The following is a 17,540-nucleotide window of genomic DNA, read 5'->3' on the forward strand; positions in this document are numbered from 1 at the left end:
AATATGTTCAAAAATATATCTAGATACACCAAATATATAAATATATAATTACTTTAGATTTCACAATTGCGGTATGTTGCCTCAATACAAACAGATCAGATCAAGTTCAGTGCTATACAGTGTAACGCATGAGGCCCCAGAGGTCCCCAAATACACTGTGTGATAATTATTGTGGTAATGTGATTGAATGTGGTTTGGTTCAGGGTTTTAAATACAAAAGCACAATAGTTGTCCCCTGACTTAATCAGGGTCTTTAGGTGGGCCATGCTTTATTCACTGATCTTGAGGCTTAGATTGGAATGTCATAATCTGGTTTTATGGCCTAAACAGTCTTTTAAGGTTATTTCACATTTGATAACATTGTGCGTGTTCCTAAATTAATTTGTGTGAGAATGATCACACAGCTCACTTGTATTAATGTTATATTCCAGCAGCATAGAGGCTTTGTGGGGTTAAACCAGTCTTGGGATCCCAAGCAAGCTAAAATCCAGCCATTGCTTTTGTAATGTTTGTTCAACATTCACTGATCATTTTTCAAGAACCTGTTTCATGTGTTTGCATTAAAGTTACGGTAGTCATTACCAATCCTTGAGTTGTAAGAAATCTAATCTTCGGATCAGGCCTGTCACAGGGTTTATTTTGGTTAGGGAGAAAGATACACTTTGATGGGAGACTTTATTATTTGCTCAATTAACTGCTGACCTGCACTGAAATACTGAGAGATACATATACAAAAGTCTTCAAATGATCTGTACCCTCTTCTTAAACATACTGTTTATGCATAAAAAAGACTATGTAATGAAGTAGATGTTCAGGATCAGAAGTATCCTTAATGAGGAAGCAAAATTGTAATCTGGATGGATACACTACATCGTGCTACAATAAATTTATCAAAGCAGCAGTGCTAAAGCAGCAGTTTTATTTCCCCAACTAAAACCATGTTGGTAATAAAAAGAGGGCTATCAAAATATAGATATTATTAAATAAAGTGGGCAAATAACCATAAAATGCTGACGGTAGCACATATGCTTCTGTGTTTCTTAACCCTTGAGACTGTTGAGTTACCCGCTGGCACGATAAATTATGTTTCCAGGAGCTTCAGTCCCAGATCAATAGGCTAAATATAGTATCTGGGTCTCAGGCATGAATAGTTTATGATCCACTGATACTTCTTAGTCAGCGTTATTGCTAATGAATGAGAAACCAATATATGAATCTAAGGACTGCTTGCTGTCTGAGATGAGTATACATCCACACACTTAATACCAAATAGGTTTAACTGTTTCATTTGTGCACACAGCACAAACATGCAAAGACGGCACCCCCAGCCTCCTCCTCCCCATTCTGTATAGTGGGGTTGGCAATGTTGGGGCTATCTGTTTTTACCTGCATTTGCAATCCTTTTCACAAAGATGAATTAGATTAGACTGTGTGTTACCTTTAAAATGGTTGTTTTTGTTCCCCCTTCTTGGCCGTATTGATGTGTTAATGATTCAGTTAGAGGTGAAATGATGTGAGAACAGTAAGCCTAATGGGTACATTAGCATGTCCAATGATCTCTGACTGGACAGGGTGTGTTTGTGTGATCTTGACGACATGCAGGAGGGGTTGATGGTGCAGGCGTGTATAGGGAATGAGTGGATAGTTATGCAGAAAATTAGCATTGGTATGTGCTGAGAAGACTTTAGATTGGCCTTTGATCACAAGGTAGAGGCTACTGCACTACTGTGTGTTGAAGGTGTTTTTGTACATTAGAAAGCCACAACTAATGTCAAAATAGGCTGGAAGTTCATTTATGTTTGCATGTCTGTGTTGTTTTTTGTTTAGGCACACAATGACATTTGGAACATTTTTTAAATACTTTGATAACTTTATCATTTAATACTGATAATGTGTAGGCCTTCATTACACTGATGCTGAATTAAACTTCTTGCTGTCTGTCCTCAGATGACAATTTACAAGAGGATTTCTATCAGTGTTTCTCCTGCTGAGTCTGAGTGCAGATTAGTCACTGAAGATGTGTTTTCAGTAATGGGTGTTTTTGTTGAGGAGTGTGAGGCCATCAGTCTCTTTTTATTGCTGTCTAAATACTGTGCAAATGATCCCACCTGACCCTGGTCTCCAACAAATCTTCCTTCACCAGTGATTGTATTTTGATTTAAATCAGCAGTGGAAGAAGTATTATTCAGGCCAAGTGAAAGTGGTATTACCACAGTCAAAAAATATTCGATTACAGGTAGAAGTCCTGCATTCAAAAGTATTGTCATTATGCAGAATGGCCCCATTCAAGGTTTTTTATATCATGCATTATCGTTAGAGTTTTTGAAAGCATCACTTTAATGCAATGCCCTGTCACATTAAGACTGATATTATACAGTAGTGTAAGACTGGCTGGGGTTATTTTGCAGTAAAAACATACTTTTCCATTTCTGGTGAACAAATTATGTAAATGAGAGACTTTGTACCAACAAGACCTCAAACCAAACTTTTGGTTCTTTTTGCAAGTGCTGAACGAGAGACGAGATTTTAACACTATTTTTAAGAAAATTCAATGAGGAAATATATGACTGGTCTTTCATTTGAAATTCAAAAAAATGCAAAATAACGCAGTTGCATTTTGAAATGTTTTATCATATGCAGTATGCACTATGCAAGCATTGTAAAAGGTTTCCCCATATAGATAGATATTTTATAGATAGATAATTATATACAATCACAAATACCAAAAAGGGAATTATAAAGAGTAGAAACAGTTGTAGTATATAAATATAAATGAGCAAATGGCCAATCGCCTTTTTAAAAATTTATTTTGTGCACATTTTGAATATTGCTTCGCGAGACATCATTCACCTCAATGAGAAATATCGTCACAACCCTAGTATCACAGATTGCATCTAGATGGAAAGAAATATGATTATACCATGTGTATGAGTTTGCCTGTAAATGTGTGTGTGTGTGTGTGTGGGAAATGGTGAGAAATTTAGTTTGTGTTAGGTTAGTGGTGAGAGAGGGGGTAAGCTGAAAGGTTGCATGAGCATGAGGAGATGATTGAATAGAAGGAGGAGAGGAAAGGTGGAGGATGGTTGAGTGAGACGATACATCTACTTTGTTGGTGGATGTATTTTGTTGGCATATTGGTAATTTTAAAAGTACTGTGACATTTAGACACAACATTTTGCTTTCTTTTCAAGAGTAAAATTAGAAGATTGATATCAATTACATGTCCGTTGTTTTAAGCTTAAACCAAAGACTAAGGTTTGTTTTTTAAGATTAAGTAAGGTTATATTCTATAAATGTAATCAGACTGATTTTTAAAATTGGTACAGTCACATATAAAGTCAGAGCAAAGACATGAACAGACACAGATTTGCCTGTGGCCAGTTTAAACTGTTGAAATGATCTGGTCTCATAAACTAAGGAACACAATTAATTCATTGTGTCCATGAACTAATGACTTCATGGACACAATAATGTAATAGAATTACAAAATAAATGTAACTGTAATCCGTCACAGTTACTGAGAGAAAATGTATAATTAAATTAAGTGACTTATGAAAATGTTGATGATTACAAAGGGAGTTACATCTGGCGTTGACAGGTTTTTTCCTCATTTTTTAATATTTTACATGTTAGTGAATTTAACATATTATATTGCTGTTTTTAATTCTTTGAAATCATTTTTTGTATTTTGTAAATAAATCATAAATGGTGTCACAGTACCAATTAAGCCCATGCCAGACTTTGGACTTTGACATATCTTTATTTTATATTCCCAAATCTACATGAACTAATGAGTACATTTTATATGAGAGCTACATCTTGCTGTATAAGAAATGAACCCCCTTATACGTCCTGTCAGTATCCATGATAAACACCTGAATTTAGATTTTGGTGGGTTTAATATTTACACTTACAGTTCATACAGTACATTCATAAGAAGTTCTAAAAGTAATACAAAAATATTCATATGTAAATAGATACATTGATTATTACATTTTAAATAGGGTCACTAGTAATCTGCAACCTATTACATTTCCAAAGTAACCTTCCCAACCTTGCCAATCAATCGCTATTTTAAAAAGAAAGTTAGCGGCAGTCATCTTCTGTGCTGCAGAGGTAGAGTAGTAGCAGTGTATCCTCCGGACCAGTAGTGGCGCTGTGGCCCTCACACCGAAGGAGCCGTTGGCTGCAGGTCCTTTAAATCAACTCACATGGAACTCTGGCCGGTTCTGCCCCGCGTGCTGGCAGTTGAGGAACGAACGGACCAGCCCGAGCTAGAACCTCGAAGCTGTCAGACCTGCTCTCCTTTGGCTTCAAACATATATTTCCGACTAGTTTAAAGAAGTGTTCAACGGCAAACTCGGTAGCAAACGCTTAAACTCGATCAGAGAAGTTTTGTTTACATATCTGATAATTGTAGCTTACGCTGGGACACGTTGACAGCCACACCGAGAGGACACGTTGAAGCTATCCCGGTTTATTAGACAAATTAACGGTCGCAACAGATCTAACCAACGGTGCTGACATGACGGAGGAACTGGAGCAGATCCTGTCACAGCTGACACAGCCTGACAATGCAGTTATTCAGCAGGTAACGCCATAAATAACTTTAGTCCAACTTAGAGTTAATATAAAATTAACATAACAGGTGACAAGTTTGAAAAACAACTGTTAACGGTTATCTTAAGTTAGCTACGTAACGTTAACACAGACAAGTTAACGTTTGCTAACGGTCTCACCATTTTTAATACCAGAGGATAGTTTCTTGTAACAAATATAAATTAACGGATGTAACTTAGTGCTAATATTCCTCTTTTAAAAGCCAAATCAAGGCTTAGTTTCTATTGGTGCCCTTGGATGTCTGCTATCCTGTATTTGACAGACAGTCTTTATTCAATGTGATCTCTTTTGTCCCCTTTCAGGCCACAGCCCAGCTGAAACAGGCTTTCAAAGACCCAGCCATAATCCCAGCTCTTTGTGCAGTCATGAGCAGCTCCCAAAACCCCCAGGTATTGTGTGTGTGTGAGAGTGGGAAGTGAGAGATTAACGCTTGTTTCATCATGTGGGATCCAAGTATCATTCCCAGAGTGGATGTCCTGTCATCTGTAGCTCAACCACTTCACATCTTGTGCCCCTTAGATTCGACAGTCAGCTGCAGTGATGCTGCGGTTGAGAGTGAAGAAGCACTGGAAGAAAATCAGTCCTAATGATAGAGAGAGGTTTGCTCATTGCTTTTCATTGAAGCATTCTCTGTGTCTCAACCCTAAACCCAGTTGGTATAGTTGAAAGTGTAAAATGGTGTTGTTTTCTTTCATTCGTACAGCCTGAAGGCAGTGGTGTTGCAGGCTTTCATGCAGGAAACAGAGTAAGCCATTCATTCCATACAATGATAAACTACTTTGTCTTAAATGTCCCAGATTTAGTTTGTTGTAAATTAAATTGACACAGATGTGATGTTACATACAAAACTATACACATCTAAATCTCAGATCTGAACTAATCCGAACGTATCTATGCGTTTCTGTGTTGCAGACACACCGTGCAGCACTCACTGTCCCAACTGTGTGCAGTGATGGTCAAACATGAGACACCAGACCGCTGGCCTGCCCTGCTGCAGCTCCTCAATGAGTCCACCAAGAGCAGCAATCCTCATGACAGACAGGTACAGCACTCATGACACAGCTAGGAATTTACTCATGGATCATTTTTACTTTTATCATGTCCTGTGTTGTCAGTATTGGTTTCAGCTTTCACAAATTTAACTACAAAAAAAGTACAGAGTTCGCAAACCACTAATTTAAAAACACATTTGTCTTCTGTCCTACAAGGTTGGCCTCCTGCTGCTGAACAAGGTGATGGAGTCCAACCCTGAACCTTTCAAGCCTCATTACTGCCAGCTGCTGCAGCTGTTCAGCACTGTACTGCAGGACCACAACAACCCAACGGCCTTGTACTACTGCATCCTCACCCTCACAGCCATAACTGCATACACTGGCTCTGAAGAGATGGTGAGCTAGCTTTACAGTTTTCCCTTGGACATCTGGCAGGAACAGAGTTTCTGATAGTCTATAGATATTTAAACCATCACAGGTGGGATAGGTTTATATTTTTGATGCATTGCCTTTTGATACATTACAAATGAAGTTGAACCCATCTATAGTCTAAGCTCTGTAAACTGTGCAATTGGTAAAACGTGGTCATTGTGAGAGTGCAGAATATTTAATGACAGTTTTTCCTGATAATTTGTTTCCCAACAGAATCAGATGCGTTCTATCATCCCAAGTCTGATTGTTGCTCTGAAACACCTCATAAAGGCAGATCAGGTAAACTGTAACTGGTTTATAAAATGTACTTAAGTTCAGCTGTTTTAGTTGCTCAAATATATTAAACAGTTTGCATGAAACATTTTTTTGTCTGCGTCTGCACAGAGCCAAGCCAGCGAGGCAATGGAGGTGTTTAATGAGCTCATGGAGAGTGAGGTGTCCATCATTGTGCCTCATGTTGCAGACATGGTTCGCTTCTGGGTGGAGGTGGGAGCTGAGCTGCCTTTCTTTGTCTTTTAAGTTGTGTTTTGAACTAACAAATACTTGTTATCTGACACTGAGAGTGACATACATGACAGTTTTAACAATGTTGGCGTGTGTGTTTGTGTCAGGTGGGCAGTGACACTGCACTGACAGACTCTGTGAGAGTGAAAGCACTCTCTTGCATCGCCTTTCTCATTAAGTTGAAAAGCAAGGTAAAGTGATCCCTCCTCTACTATAAACCAATGGCCTATAATTATCTGTCAGTTTGAAATGATTGACAGTTTGTATTTAATAATATAAAATAAAACAATCTTTATCTTCCCCTCTATTTTGTAGACTGTGCTGAAGCAGAAGCTGCTGAACCCCATCCTGCAGGCCATTTTTCCTGTGCTGACTGCAGTGCCTCCGCCTGGTGAGGAGGACCCAGAGGATGAAGAGGATGACAGTGGTGATGGCACAGACAATGACAATCCTAAACACTGTGCAGCTCAGGTGGGGAAACGTCATTATTTATATTGATGTCCTTGTGTTGTGTACTTTGACATATAAGATTTAACCTGTCTAATTGTTTGTGTTTTTCCAGATCATTGACACAATGGCACTCCATATGCCTCCAGAGAAACTGTTCCAGCAACTGGTAAGTTATGTAGATGCTGATCTGAGCAATAACACATCTGTAATGGTGGCTCAAATGACTTAACTTTTCTTCTTTTTTTGTTTGGATCCTTATAAATGTTTAAATCTTAAAGCATTTTTGGATGACTAGTTATTTCTCTCATGGTTTGGCACAAGAAAAGGACCATTTCACATTCCACAGAGTTATTTAATTCAGGTTTAAATATCCCTATGATAGGAATCCCAGAGTACTTGCTGTGACTCAGGTTCCTGCTTTTTGAATTTGTGCCATGTTTTATTTTGTGTATTAGATGCCGTTCGCTCAAACCTGCCTTGCCAGTGAAAACCCCTATCAGAGGAAGGGCGGTCTGATGTGTCTTGCAGTGTTGGCTGAAGGATGTGCTGATCACATACGCACCAAGTATGTCCAGTTTAATTGAAAAAGTTATGTGTGCGTGTGTATTTTTTGTCATTTATTTTTCTCTCTTGGCAGATGTATTCTATGAGGGGACAAAATCAGATTTTGGCAGTCTGTTTTCTGACTAATAACGATCCTCAGGATTTGAGAATATTTACTTGTGTCTGTGTTACTGCAGGATGCTGTCATCAGTGCTGCAGACAGTGTGTCAGAGTCTTTCTGACAGTAATGAGGTGGTGCGCAGTGCTGCCCTCTTCGCCCTCGGACAGTTCTCTGAACATTTACAGGTGAGTCAGGGCATCACAGCAGCAAAAACAATAGTAAATACTGTTGTGTTTTATGCTTGATTGCAGCATTTTGAGATCTTACTTTCAATGAAAATATGTATCGTTATATTCATTTAGCACAGGCTACTTTTTAAGAGTGAGTCGACAACAGTTCAAGTTTGAAACTGTATAGAAGACGTGCATACAAACTGTATTACAATATTTAGATCTCTCTAAATCAACTCCCTTTTGAAAAGACCTCCTAGAAAACTGTTAAATCTAAAGAATTACACAATAAAATAATTCTTATACTCAATATTAAAAGCTAATTTTCTCAGTTATTGCTTGTTTATTTACTCTGTTTTCTCCACCTCTGCCTTTCAGCCTGAAGTGAGTAAGTACTGTGAGGAGTTGATGCCTTTGCTTCTGGGCTACCTGTCATCCTTGAACCAGTCAAAGGTCGGCCATGTCACCAAAGCCTTTTATGCCCTGGAGAACTTCATGGAGAACTTGGGTAAGCTGGAAAAAAATGTTTAAGTTATACTTTTACAGTAAAACCTGCAAAGACATGAACTTTCCTGACACACTAATTAAATGGATCAATTAATTACAGCAAATCATCCAAACTTGTTTTGAGAAATTCCTCCAAGTTGCCACAAACTCACTCAATAACTTACTCAACACTCGGTCTCTTTTTGTCTTTTTCTTTCCACAGGAGCAGATATTGAGCCCTACCTGCCCACCCTGATGGAGACTATGTTGTCTGCCCTCAACAACACAGACAGCCTCAAGATAAAAGAACTTGCTGTGTCTGCCATAGGTGCCATAGGTAGACAACTACATTTTCACTGGAACCTTTTAATTCAGTTTTTATGGTGTACTTAGGAATATAACGCTTAAACAAACACCATCACATCACAGAAACCTCAATTTATTCTCCTATTTTCAATCCTTCATATAATGGCTTTTTGTAGGTTTTTTTAGTGATCGTTTAAATTTGAGGATCAGTTTTGGGAATCAGTACATTCATTAAGCACACAGTTTCACTCAGGAGGACTGAGAGACTGCAGTCTATCATTTCAGCAATACACTTGGTGGGTTTGGTTTTTCCCATTAAGATGCAAGCTCGCAAACAAAAATGTTGTTAAATTCTTGCCCCATTGTGTCTTACCAGCCAATGCTGCCAAGGAGTTGCTGGTGCCCTACTTCCCTCCAGTTATTGAAAGCCTGAAGGGCTTCTTGACTACTACCACAGAGGAAATGAGGTCTCTGCAAACTCAGTCCTTGGGTAGGTCAGCCCCACAGATTTGATCTAAAACGGGCAAAATGTCTTACCATACACTGGTATCTAGCCATATAGTTAGTTTAACTTCAGAAATATCATGTGAATGCATGGGTGTTGATTTTGTTTCATTGTTGCTGTTAGATACCCTCTCTGTGCTGGCCCGTACCATTGGCAAAGATGTGTTCAGTCCTCTTGCTGCAGAGTGCGTTCAGCTCGGACTCAACCTCACTGACACCATTGATGACCCCGACCTGAGACGCTGCACGTGAGTCACTTTATGATTCCACTCAGTGGGCTAAACCATGTACATAAACAAGTAAAAACAACCACCTAATTGATTTCAATGAGAGAGCATTAATTTCCATAATCATGAAAAACACTTCCTGCATTTACCCTGTCATAGTTGTTTCTTTGTTTTGTTGTGTTATTCCTAAGTATTAGCACAAAACAGAATAAATATCCAAATAAATGAAACTTTTACCGTAACCTGTTCTTCATCTCTCTCTGTCATTCTCTTTCTCAGGTACAGTCTATACTCTGCTGTGTCCACCGTCAGCCCAGACTGCTTGACTCCTCACCTCACTGCCATTACTACAGTCATGCTGCTCGCCCTCAAGTCCAATGAAGGCATCACGGTACAAAGCACACAGACAACACACCCAAAGCAACTTTATAGACTGTCCACATGATGTCTCACTTTTCATCTTTCTTCGTCATCTTTTTAGGCACACCTTGAGGAGGACAAAACATTTGTCTTACTGGATGATGATGACGATGATGACCACAATGAAGAAGAAAAAGATTCTGATTTTCTGGAAGATGAGACTGAGACAGACATCCATGATATTGCAGGGTAGCGACACACACACACACACACACACACACACACACACACACACACACACACACACACACACACACACACACACACACACACACACATTCTCAATTCCCTTGTTGTGAGAAGGCCGCTCTCACTCTGTTGACTTTGATCCATCACTCAGGTTCAGTGTGGAAAATGCTTACATCGATGAGAAGGAGGATGCCTGCGATGCACTGGGAGAGATTGCCCTTAACACCGGGTAATAGAGATGTTTGCAGGCGATGTAGCAATTATATAATGTAACCATGAATTTAAAGAAAATGTATTTTCTTCTAACATTGTGTTGGGTGCTTTCCCCTGACAGCGCTGTCTTCCAGCCCTTCCTGGAGTCCAGCTTCCAGCAGGTTTACGAGATGAGAGATGTAAGTCACTCTGGCTGGCTGGTCGGCCCAATCACCCCTTTCTGTCTAATGAGCCGTGAAGGGCACTTGTGGTCTGTGTTAGTGCATACAGCGGGTCTCTGCGGGTTTGTGTCTGTTTATAAATGGAAATGTCTGTAGGCAGATTGATAATGTGAATTTCCCATTTCTGTTTATTTCTCTTTTTCTGTCTTTTCCATTTATCTTTATTTAACTATTAGAGATCAAATGTAATATATTGCCATTTTTAGTATATAAGATGTAGTTTTAATCTTTCTGGTAGAGCTGCTTTAGAGTACAGATAGATACTGCTGATGTGCCAGTAAAACACTGAGGTAAATGCAATCAAATGCACTTAAGATGTACCATAACAAAAGATTGTATAATACAATCATTATCAAGTTTCATGAACATAAGCCACAACTCTCCAAGTTGTGTTCCTTTGGTACATAATAATAACAAATGTTTACTATTGCTTTGTTTTTTTCTCTAAGAATCAGATTTAGTATATTTTAATAGTTGATGTGGTGCATCTGGTCCAGAAAGCCTGAGTAAATCTGGGCATTCATGTCTTGCCTAAGGGTGCCTCAGAGGGACCGGTGATTGCTGTCATAGCGGGATATCCACTGGTTGGATGCTCTCTCCTCTTGTGACACCACTGACCTGTCATTATTGCTTTCACTTGTTTGCTTTATGCAACACTACCCACTGGGCTGTAACTTGACCCTTTTTTCTTTACCCTCCCTCCCTCTCTAGTTTCCCCACGAGGACGTCCGCCGGGCAGCGTTCGGAGCCATGGGCCAGTTTTGTCGATCTCAGCACAAAGTGTGGACAGAGAATCCCAATGAGGCCAACCACTTAGGTACAGCCTTTCTTCTCTGGAACACTGCTGCTGATATATAAAGGAAATCCAGAAAATGTGCAGCGCTGCTTACTTATTAAAAATATTATTAAAGAATAAAATAAACTTGTGCCTCTCCTCCAGCCCTGCTGAAGCTGCTGGACGTGGTGCTGCCTTGCTTCTTGGAAACAGTGCGGACAGAGAATGAACGGCAGGTTGTGATGGGCGTTCTGGAAACTATGAACCATGTCATGAAGTCCTGCAAGGAGGAGGCTTTCAAAAACCCTGCACGCCTCAAGGAGGTCAGCCACGCCATCCGTGACGTGCTCAAGAAAAAGGTGAGAAAATCGAAGCCTGATCAGGAGAGTAATAAATGTCACATATTTACCATGTGAAAGATGTTGTAAGCATTGTTTGTCTCCATCTGTCTCCAGACCGCATGTCAGGATGGTGGTGGCGATGAACCCGACGATGAAGACCAACAGGTAAGCTGATCAGAGTCAAAGTGAAAACGTCCACCAAACCACACACATGAAAATGTCCTGCTTTTTACCAGTTATTTCCAAATCATGTCAACAGCCCTGTTGATTTAACTCAGTGTGCTTTCTGCTGACTGCTTCAGGCGGAGTATGATGCAATGCTCCAAGAGTTTGCCGGCGAGGGAATTCCCCTGGTGGCCTCTTCTGTTCCTGCCGACAGCTTTGCCCCATTCCTCAACGACCTCCTGCCTCTCATCATGAGCAAAGCTGTGAGTTTGAACCCGCTGACAGAAACACAAGTTTAACAGAAGCTTATTTTCAACTTTTGATACTGCAGCAAGGAGGGAGCGCTCTGAACTCTTTGAAAATGCAAACTCATTTTTAGAGGTTGAAGTCTGACTCATTGGACAATTGAACATCTGAACATTGGCTAGTTGCTTAAATACAAGAGGTGGCTTTGAATTGCTTGAAAATGTGATAGAAACAAGGATACTTTGTGTTTTCAGGTTCTTTACATCAATAAAGCTTCTTATCACACAAATTAATTGTCTTTTTTTTCCTCAAAAGAAATCTTCATGCACAGTGGCAGACAGGTCCTTCGCAGTGGGAACGATTGGAGAGATCCTGCAGGCTCTCGTGAGCGTGTCCGGGGGCCGGGGAGTAGCAGGCCGACTGTCCAATCGGTTGCTTCCCGTCCTGGTTGCTGGAGTGAGGGACAGTGACCCAGAGGTTCGCAACAACAGCGTGTTTGGACTGGGATGTCTGGCCCAGGCAGCTGGACCCATCGTAGTATCGTATCCTTCTTACCCGTGTCTGTGTGTGTGTGTTTCTGTGTGTATTAATACATACAATAATAGATGAACATCAAATGAAGTTGTTCCTTAGTGAAATGTGCTTCAGAGATTATCCCATGATGCTGTCGGTGTTTTCCAACATGCTGTCTAAAGAGTCGGACCTCAGGGTGATCGACAACCTGTGTGCTGCCCTCTGCAGGATGATCTTGAGCAACGTGGAGGCTGTCCCTCTGGAGCAGGTACATTTACAGCTCAGTCACTCACCTACCTTATAATGATGTTACAGTATTTTATGCTTGTTTTGGACATAGCATTTTTTAGATTCTGCATTGATCATTCAGTGGAGTCACATGGTGCATTCTCTGACAGGTCGTGCCAGCTCTGGTGAATCGCCTTCCCCTCAAAGAGGACTTGGAGGAGAACAAGACTGTGTTCAGCTGCCTGGCTATGCTCTACAAACACAGTCCTGCTATGGTACAGTACAAACCCCATCTACATAAACAGTAATATCTTCAAAAACGTTCATCTGTCCATGTGTTTTGTGTCTTTCAAGAAACTGTTTGTACTAGGTTTGTTTAAATGTGATATTTAGGATAATTCTGGTTCTTCAGTTTCTCTGTAAATAGTTACCATTTCTCTCCACATCATGCTTTCCTAAAGAATTTAGGCAAACTTGTTGACTGAGCTACAGTAAGATTAAAAAAAACCCCAACAACAACATGTACAAACATGAACCTTTAATTCAAAGCCAACAAACATCACATGCTTGACATTTTTGGACTGTCAAACATTGCAGGAATTTGGTCCATGATCTTGGACACCAGTGCCGAACAATGTTAACATATACTTTGTTTTCCTCCCCTCTCAGATTGTGAAGCTAATGAAGCCCATAGTTGCTGCTTCCAGTCATGTCCTGGGAAACAAAGACGTCGATAACGGTGAGTGCCACAGCTGGAGTCAGGCTGAACTGTATGACTCAGTGCTTAAGCTGTTTGGGTGTCTAAAGTTATAAAAAACAGGGAAAATACTGTGCATCTCCTTTTTATTGAGTTTTTAGTAATCTATACTTTGTCTTTTTTTTCCACAGAAACCCAGAACGCTTTGGCTGTGCTGATGAAAGAATTCACCCAGCAGCACTCTGCAGACTTCCAAGCAGCCGTGACCTCACTTCCTGGAGAGCAGCAGGCCATGCTCAGTGCAGCCATCGCCTCCTCGTAGCCCCCACATGTCCTTCCACTCTTGGGTGAAAGCCAGCCAAACAAGGATTTTTTTATACTGTAGCTGGTAAATGGGACAGTAATTTGTGATGTTTCCCCCAAAAATGATCTAAATACAGCACTTGAAGCATACTGTTATTACCACATTCAGCAGTCGTGCTTCTTAGTATTAACTTTTAATTTATTTGCTTATGTGCATGCTATTTTGAAGTTTTATTATTTTAAGAGTTACGGTTAACCATCCTGTATTCCATTGTGTTTGTTTTCCTGTTATTTGTTTCCTAACCTGTTAAGTGCTACTATGAATTGCTGCTGTCCCATCTTTACCACTGTTTGAACACACTTCTGGCTTTGCTCTCCGAGTGTGAAGCAATGTGTTGATGTCCTGATAAATGGTATATTTCATTCCCATCTCTCAGTGTAAGTCAGTGGACTTTAAACTTTGGAGTGTTCTCCTCTAACCGCCTCACCCTGAGATTGATCTGCTTCTTACAAAGTAGTTTCTCTAATGGGCCAACACTGCAGCTGTATGCTCGTGTGAATTCTTCCACGTTAGAGGCCCCACAGCTCACTGACTAACTGGACGTGCTGCACTAATAGGTCACACTGTTGTTATTAAAAAAAACCAAACAGCTCTTACTCTCTCACTACACTCTGTTAATGCTCAGCCTATCACATATGCAGCACATATTTCACCTGTCCATCTATTAGTATCAAACTATACAACACATATTTGACAAGTGCAAGTAAGGTTTTTACAAATGCTACAAAAATTAAGCAGATTTTACAATGCTGGCAAATTGCTCCCTGTAGTTAACATCAAGCACTAAACATCACCTCTGCTGTAGAGAAACTGACAAAACTCCAAATACATGCAAGCTTGAACATGGGTGGACTAATCGAGCATTTATGTTAGTCGCAAAAAAAGAAGGGAATATCCAAATGACTCGCACTCAGTTTGGATGTTTGCTCCTCAGATCTCTCGTTGCTCCTGGGCTTCGGTGGCGTTAGGCTGCTGGTTCTCCAGATCCAGTGCCATAGTCATCTGTACTGGTTCCAGTCCGTTCTCCACTGACACACAAACACAGAGAGACGTTTTTAAATAACACACCACATACACCACAGTAGTGCGAGCTGATGATGAGAGGGACAAACATCTTCATACAGTAGCAGCTATGAAAATAAAAACTATATATATACAATTTCACACCAGAAGCCTTTAATTCTACTGACAGAGAACAAAAATAAAGTCAACCAGATTTTCTCAAAATTCCTGCTGCGTTTCAAGGTTTTATTCAGATGCTGATGGAATGGTTTACAATGATCTCATATTAGCGCCCGAGGCTCTGACACACTGCTGCGATCCACATCAGCCTGGCACTTCACCCGTATCTGAGAGGTCGCTGCCGGCTGCGGCAGGGCTGAGTGAGTTTTGGGGGCCTGGTTTTGCAAATACAGAAATATTTTCCTCCCTCTTGAGCCAGATGGTAAAAGAAATGCGATCGAGAGTCGGCATTAACAGTTCTATTAAAATCTTCACAGATGTAACATTTACTGCTCATATTTTTAAAGATTTAAGCTGCGATCATACCTGAACATCTGCTTTTCCAGGGTAGAATATTCATCCCTGTGCGACAGAAGGAGCGGTCAGTGTGGGCTTCAGTGCTGTACAGGACCTCCTGGAGCTGTTTTTCTCCAGGCTTCTGAGCTTTCACTCGCACCTATGAGACAGAAATAGGCTGCCGTCATTTTTCTTTCCTCTTTTCTTTTTCATGTAAACAAAATACTGAACTGATAACTGTACCTCCAGGATGGTGATCTCATTCTCCTTCAGCTTCCCTGCCTTGTTCTTCACCTGGGTCTTCTTGGTGTCCACCCACACCACTCTCTCCTTCACCTCTGACCTAAAGACACTCACACACAGTCATAAATCCAACTCAAATATCTTTTTCACACATGAACACACTGAGATCAGACTCACTCTTGGATGCCCAGGTCAGCCAGTGTGGTGTCCAGGAATGGGAACGGCTGGTGTGCCGGGTCGGGCTGCACCTGGATGGGCAGCGTCACCGACATGGGGATATCCCACTCCAGCTCCACCCGCACCATCTTTCCAAGCGGCCCCGGGGAATCCCTGCCTGCCGGTCTGTCCGCTCCACCGTTGGCCACCTCCTCCGGCAAGCGTTTGCTCTCGTCCGCCGCCAGCGTGACTCACTGATCAGTATCTCAGAAAAAGAAGCTGATGTATTCCTTTCCACTCGCTCATATGATCTCTGGCCTTATCTCTGTGACTGATGCTCGATATCTTTTGCACCTTTTGTCTGCAGCTGGTGGTGTTACAGATACTGGCTGCTCCACTCTGCTCCCGGAGGGGAGGGGGGGGGTTTATGATTCAGTGCTCTGCCTCCTCTGATGACAAAAGGCCTCTGGATAGTGTGAGAGTGTGTGCGCCTAATGCATACAGACGTGTGCTCGGCCCTCCTGGCTCATATAAGCAGCCGGTCTGAATGTGTGCTATGTGTCGCTTAGATGTGAGGTTTATTAGACTGTCAGGGAGGACGAGTGGTGATGGACGGATGATGGTGTTTGCACGGCCAGATGTGTGCGTGCATGTGTGTGGTTGAAGTCAGTAAATTGATTTAGCAGCACAATGCAGCCACTTAAGTCGTGAACTGAGATCTGAACACTATGATTTACAATTAATACTTAAAAGGTATAAATTTCAGCAGGTCACTCCAGGTTCTGTGTGGACAACAGATTTATTAGTTTGTATAATGAGATGATCCTGTCCACCTGATTCAAACCTCCACCCGTCATCCTTCCTGTGCCCTCTCTCTCTCTCATGTCTCTGACAGTTGAGGTGAAGATGAGGGTGATATATGAGCCACTCACAGTGCACCACCACATTTCCAGCTTTTGAAAAATTGGTTTATCTGTAGCTGCTACAAGGGTCATTTCATGGAAACTGTTCAGGATGGACCTTTAGGAATTTTAAGATTGTTGATCATAATCAAGCGTAGTATTTTGTGTTTCATAACTTGAAAAATACAGAGCTGCAATTAATCATATTTAACACTCTCAGAATGTTTTTTAATGTAATTTTACACCAAGGCCTGGGACGATGTGGAAAGATTCAAACTAATAAGGCCAAAATTATCTCTAGATTTTGAACATTTGATTTAAACATGTTTTTGTTTTAGTCTTCATGTTACAGGGAGGATGTGTTATGATTGACGGACAAGGTTTAGAAAGAAAAATGTTGTAAAAGATGTTCCAAAAAAAACATGTTGAACATGAAACTTAGGGAAGCACATAAATCATGCAAAAAAATGTTTATTTTATTTTATTAACCATTAACCATGAAGAGGGAAGCATGTATGTGTGAAAAATGGTCAGAACAGATATGAGAAAATTATTTTATTTTATTCATGTTAATAATCACAGCTGAATTAGTGTCTATAGCCACTAAACACAACATTGACAGTTTTATATTGCCTTGTTTTTCCCTTTAAATGTTGAGGATCCAAACAACAGTTTTCATGGAAAGACCCACATGGAGCCAGGACACAAACATACATGTTTGTGTGTGTGTGTGTGTGTCCTGTACAGCACTGATCTTTTCCCACTAAACTAGCAGTCTGGACTCAGTGTGTCACATTCCATGAGCAGCCACATTAAATCCTCTCACACAGACACCAGCTTTACGTCAGCACTGTGGAGGCATGCAGATGATGTAAAGCTTTGGGAATGTAAAGAGTCGAGTGGAGGTTGTCAGCCTAAAACAGGCGGGTCACTGACTCTCTCGTGCTGCATTTAAATCTGACTCTGATGCTTACACATTTATACAAGAAAAGGC

The 17,540-nt window shown here is 40.8% G+C and overlaps 2 protein-coding genes across 2 annotated transcripts; one reads left to right on the forward strand and one right to left on the reverse strand.

Moving 5' to 3' along the window:
- Nucleotides 1-4,246: 4,246 nt before the first annotated feature.
- On the forward strand, nucleotides 4,247-15,064 carry ipo4 (importin 4). The gene is made up of 30 exons (XM_062441714.1): nucleotides 4,247-4,591; nucleotides 4,923-5,009; nucleotides 5,140-5,219; nucleotides 5,324-5,365; nucleotides 5,533-5,662; nucleotides 5,829-6,008; nucleotides 6,258-6,323; nucleotides 6,429-6,530; nucleotides 6,656-6,739; nucleotides 6,864-7,019; nucleotides 7,111-7,164; nucleotides 7,454-7,563; nucleotides 7,739-7,847; nucleotides 8,211-8,340; nucleotides 8,542-8,655; nucleotides 9,001-9,114; nucleotides 9,253-9,376; nucleotides 9,635-9,746; nucleotides 9,837-9,964; nucleotides 10,116-10,193; nucleotides 10,299-10,356; nucleotides 11,110-11,215; nucleotides 11,339-11,532; nucleotides 11,629-11,679; nucleotides 11,817-11,942; nucleotides 12,241-12,467; nucleotides 12,574-12,706; nucleotides 12,837-12,941; nucleotides 13,336-13,405; nucleotides 13,555-15,064. Exons 1-30 carry the CDS (start codon nucleotides 4,526-4,528, stop codon nucleotides 13,683-13,685), a joined length of 3,267 nt encoding a protein of 1,088 aa, XP_062297698.1. The 5' UTR covers nucleotides 4,247-4,525; the 3' UTR covers nucleotides 13,686-15,064.
- si:ch211-196f5.2 (uncharacterized protein LOC556372 homolog) lies at nucleotides 14,658-15,793 on the reverse strand. The gene is made up of 4 exons (XM_062441977.1): nucleotides 15,666-15,793; nucleotides 15,489-15,588; nucleotides 15,276-15,405; nucleotides 14,658-14,755 (listed from the first exon to the last, which is right to left on the reverse strand). The coding sequence occupies exons 1-4, from the start codon at nucleotides 15,791-15,793 to the stop codon at nucleotides 14,658-14,660; spliced, it is 456 nt and encodes a 151-aa protein (XP_062297961.1).
- Nucleotides 15,794-17,540: the final 1,747 nt, after the last annotated feature.

This window comes from Scomber scombrus, chromosome 20, assembly GCF_963691925.1.
Source record: "Scomber scombrus chromosome 20, fScoSco1.1, whole genome shotgun sequence".
NCBI lineage: Eukaryota > Metazoa > Chordata > Actinopteri > Scombriformes > Scombridae > Scomber > Scomber scombrus.

Bases quoted from the DNA above. Each gene is read 5' to 3' on its own strand.
- si:ch211-196f5.2 (XM_062441977.1), bottom strand. From the start codon at position 15,793: ATGGTGCGGGTGGAGCTGGAGTGGGATATCCCCATGTCGGTGACGCTG. The intron at 15,589-15,665 runs GTGAGTCTGATC...GAGTGTCTTTAG, and splicing joins GCTGACCTGGGCATCCAAGA to GTCAGAGGTGAAGGAGAGAG. The intron at 14,756-15,275 runs GTATGATCGCAG...TTTGTGTGTCAG, and splicing joins CTGGAAAAGCAGATGTTCAG to TGGAGAACGGACTGGAACCA.
- ipo4 (XM_062441714.1), top strand. From the start codon at position 4,526: ATGACGGAGGAACTGGAGCAGATCCTGTCACAGCTGACACAGCCTGAC. The intron at 8,341-8,541 runs GTAAGCTGGAAA...TTCTTTCCACAG, and splicing joins GAACTTCATGGAGAACTTGG to GAGCAGATATTGAGCCCTAC. The intron at 11,943-12,240 runs GTGAGTTTGAAC...TTTCCTCAAAAG, and splicing joins CTCTCATCATGAGCAAAGCT to AAATCTTCATGCACAGTGGC.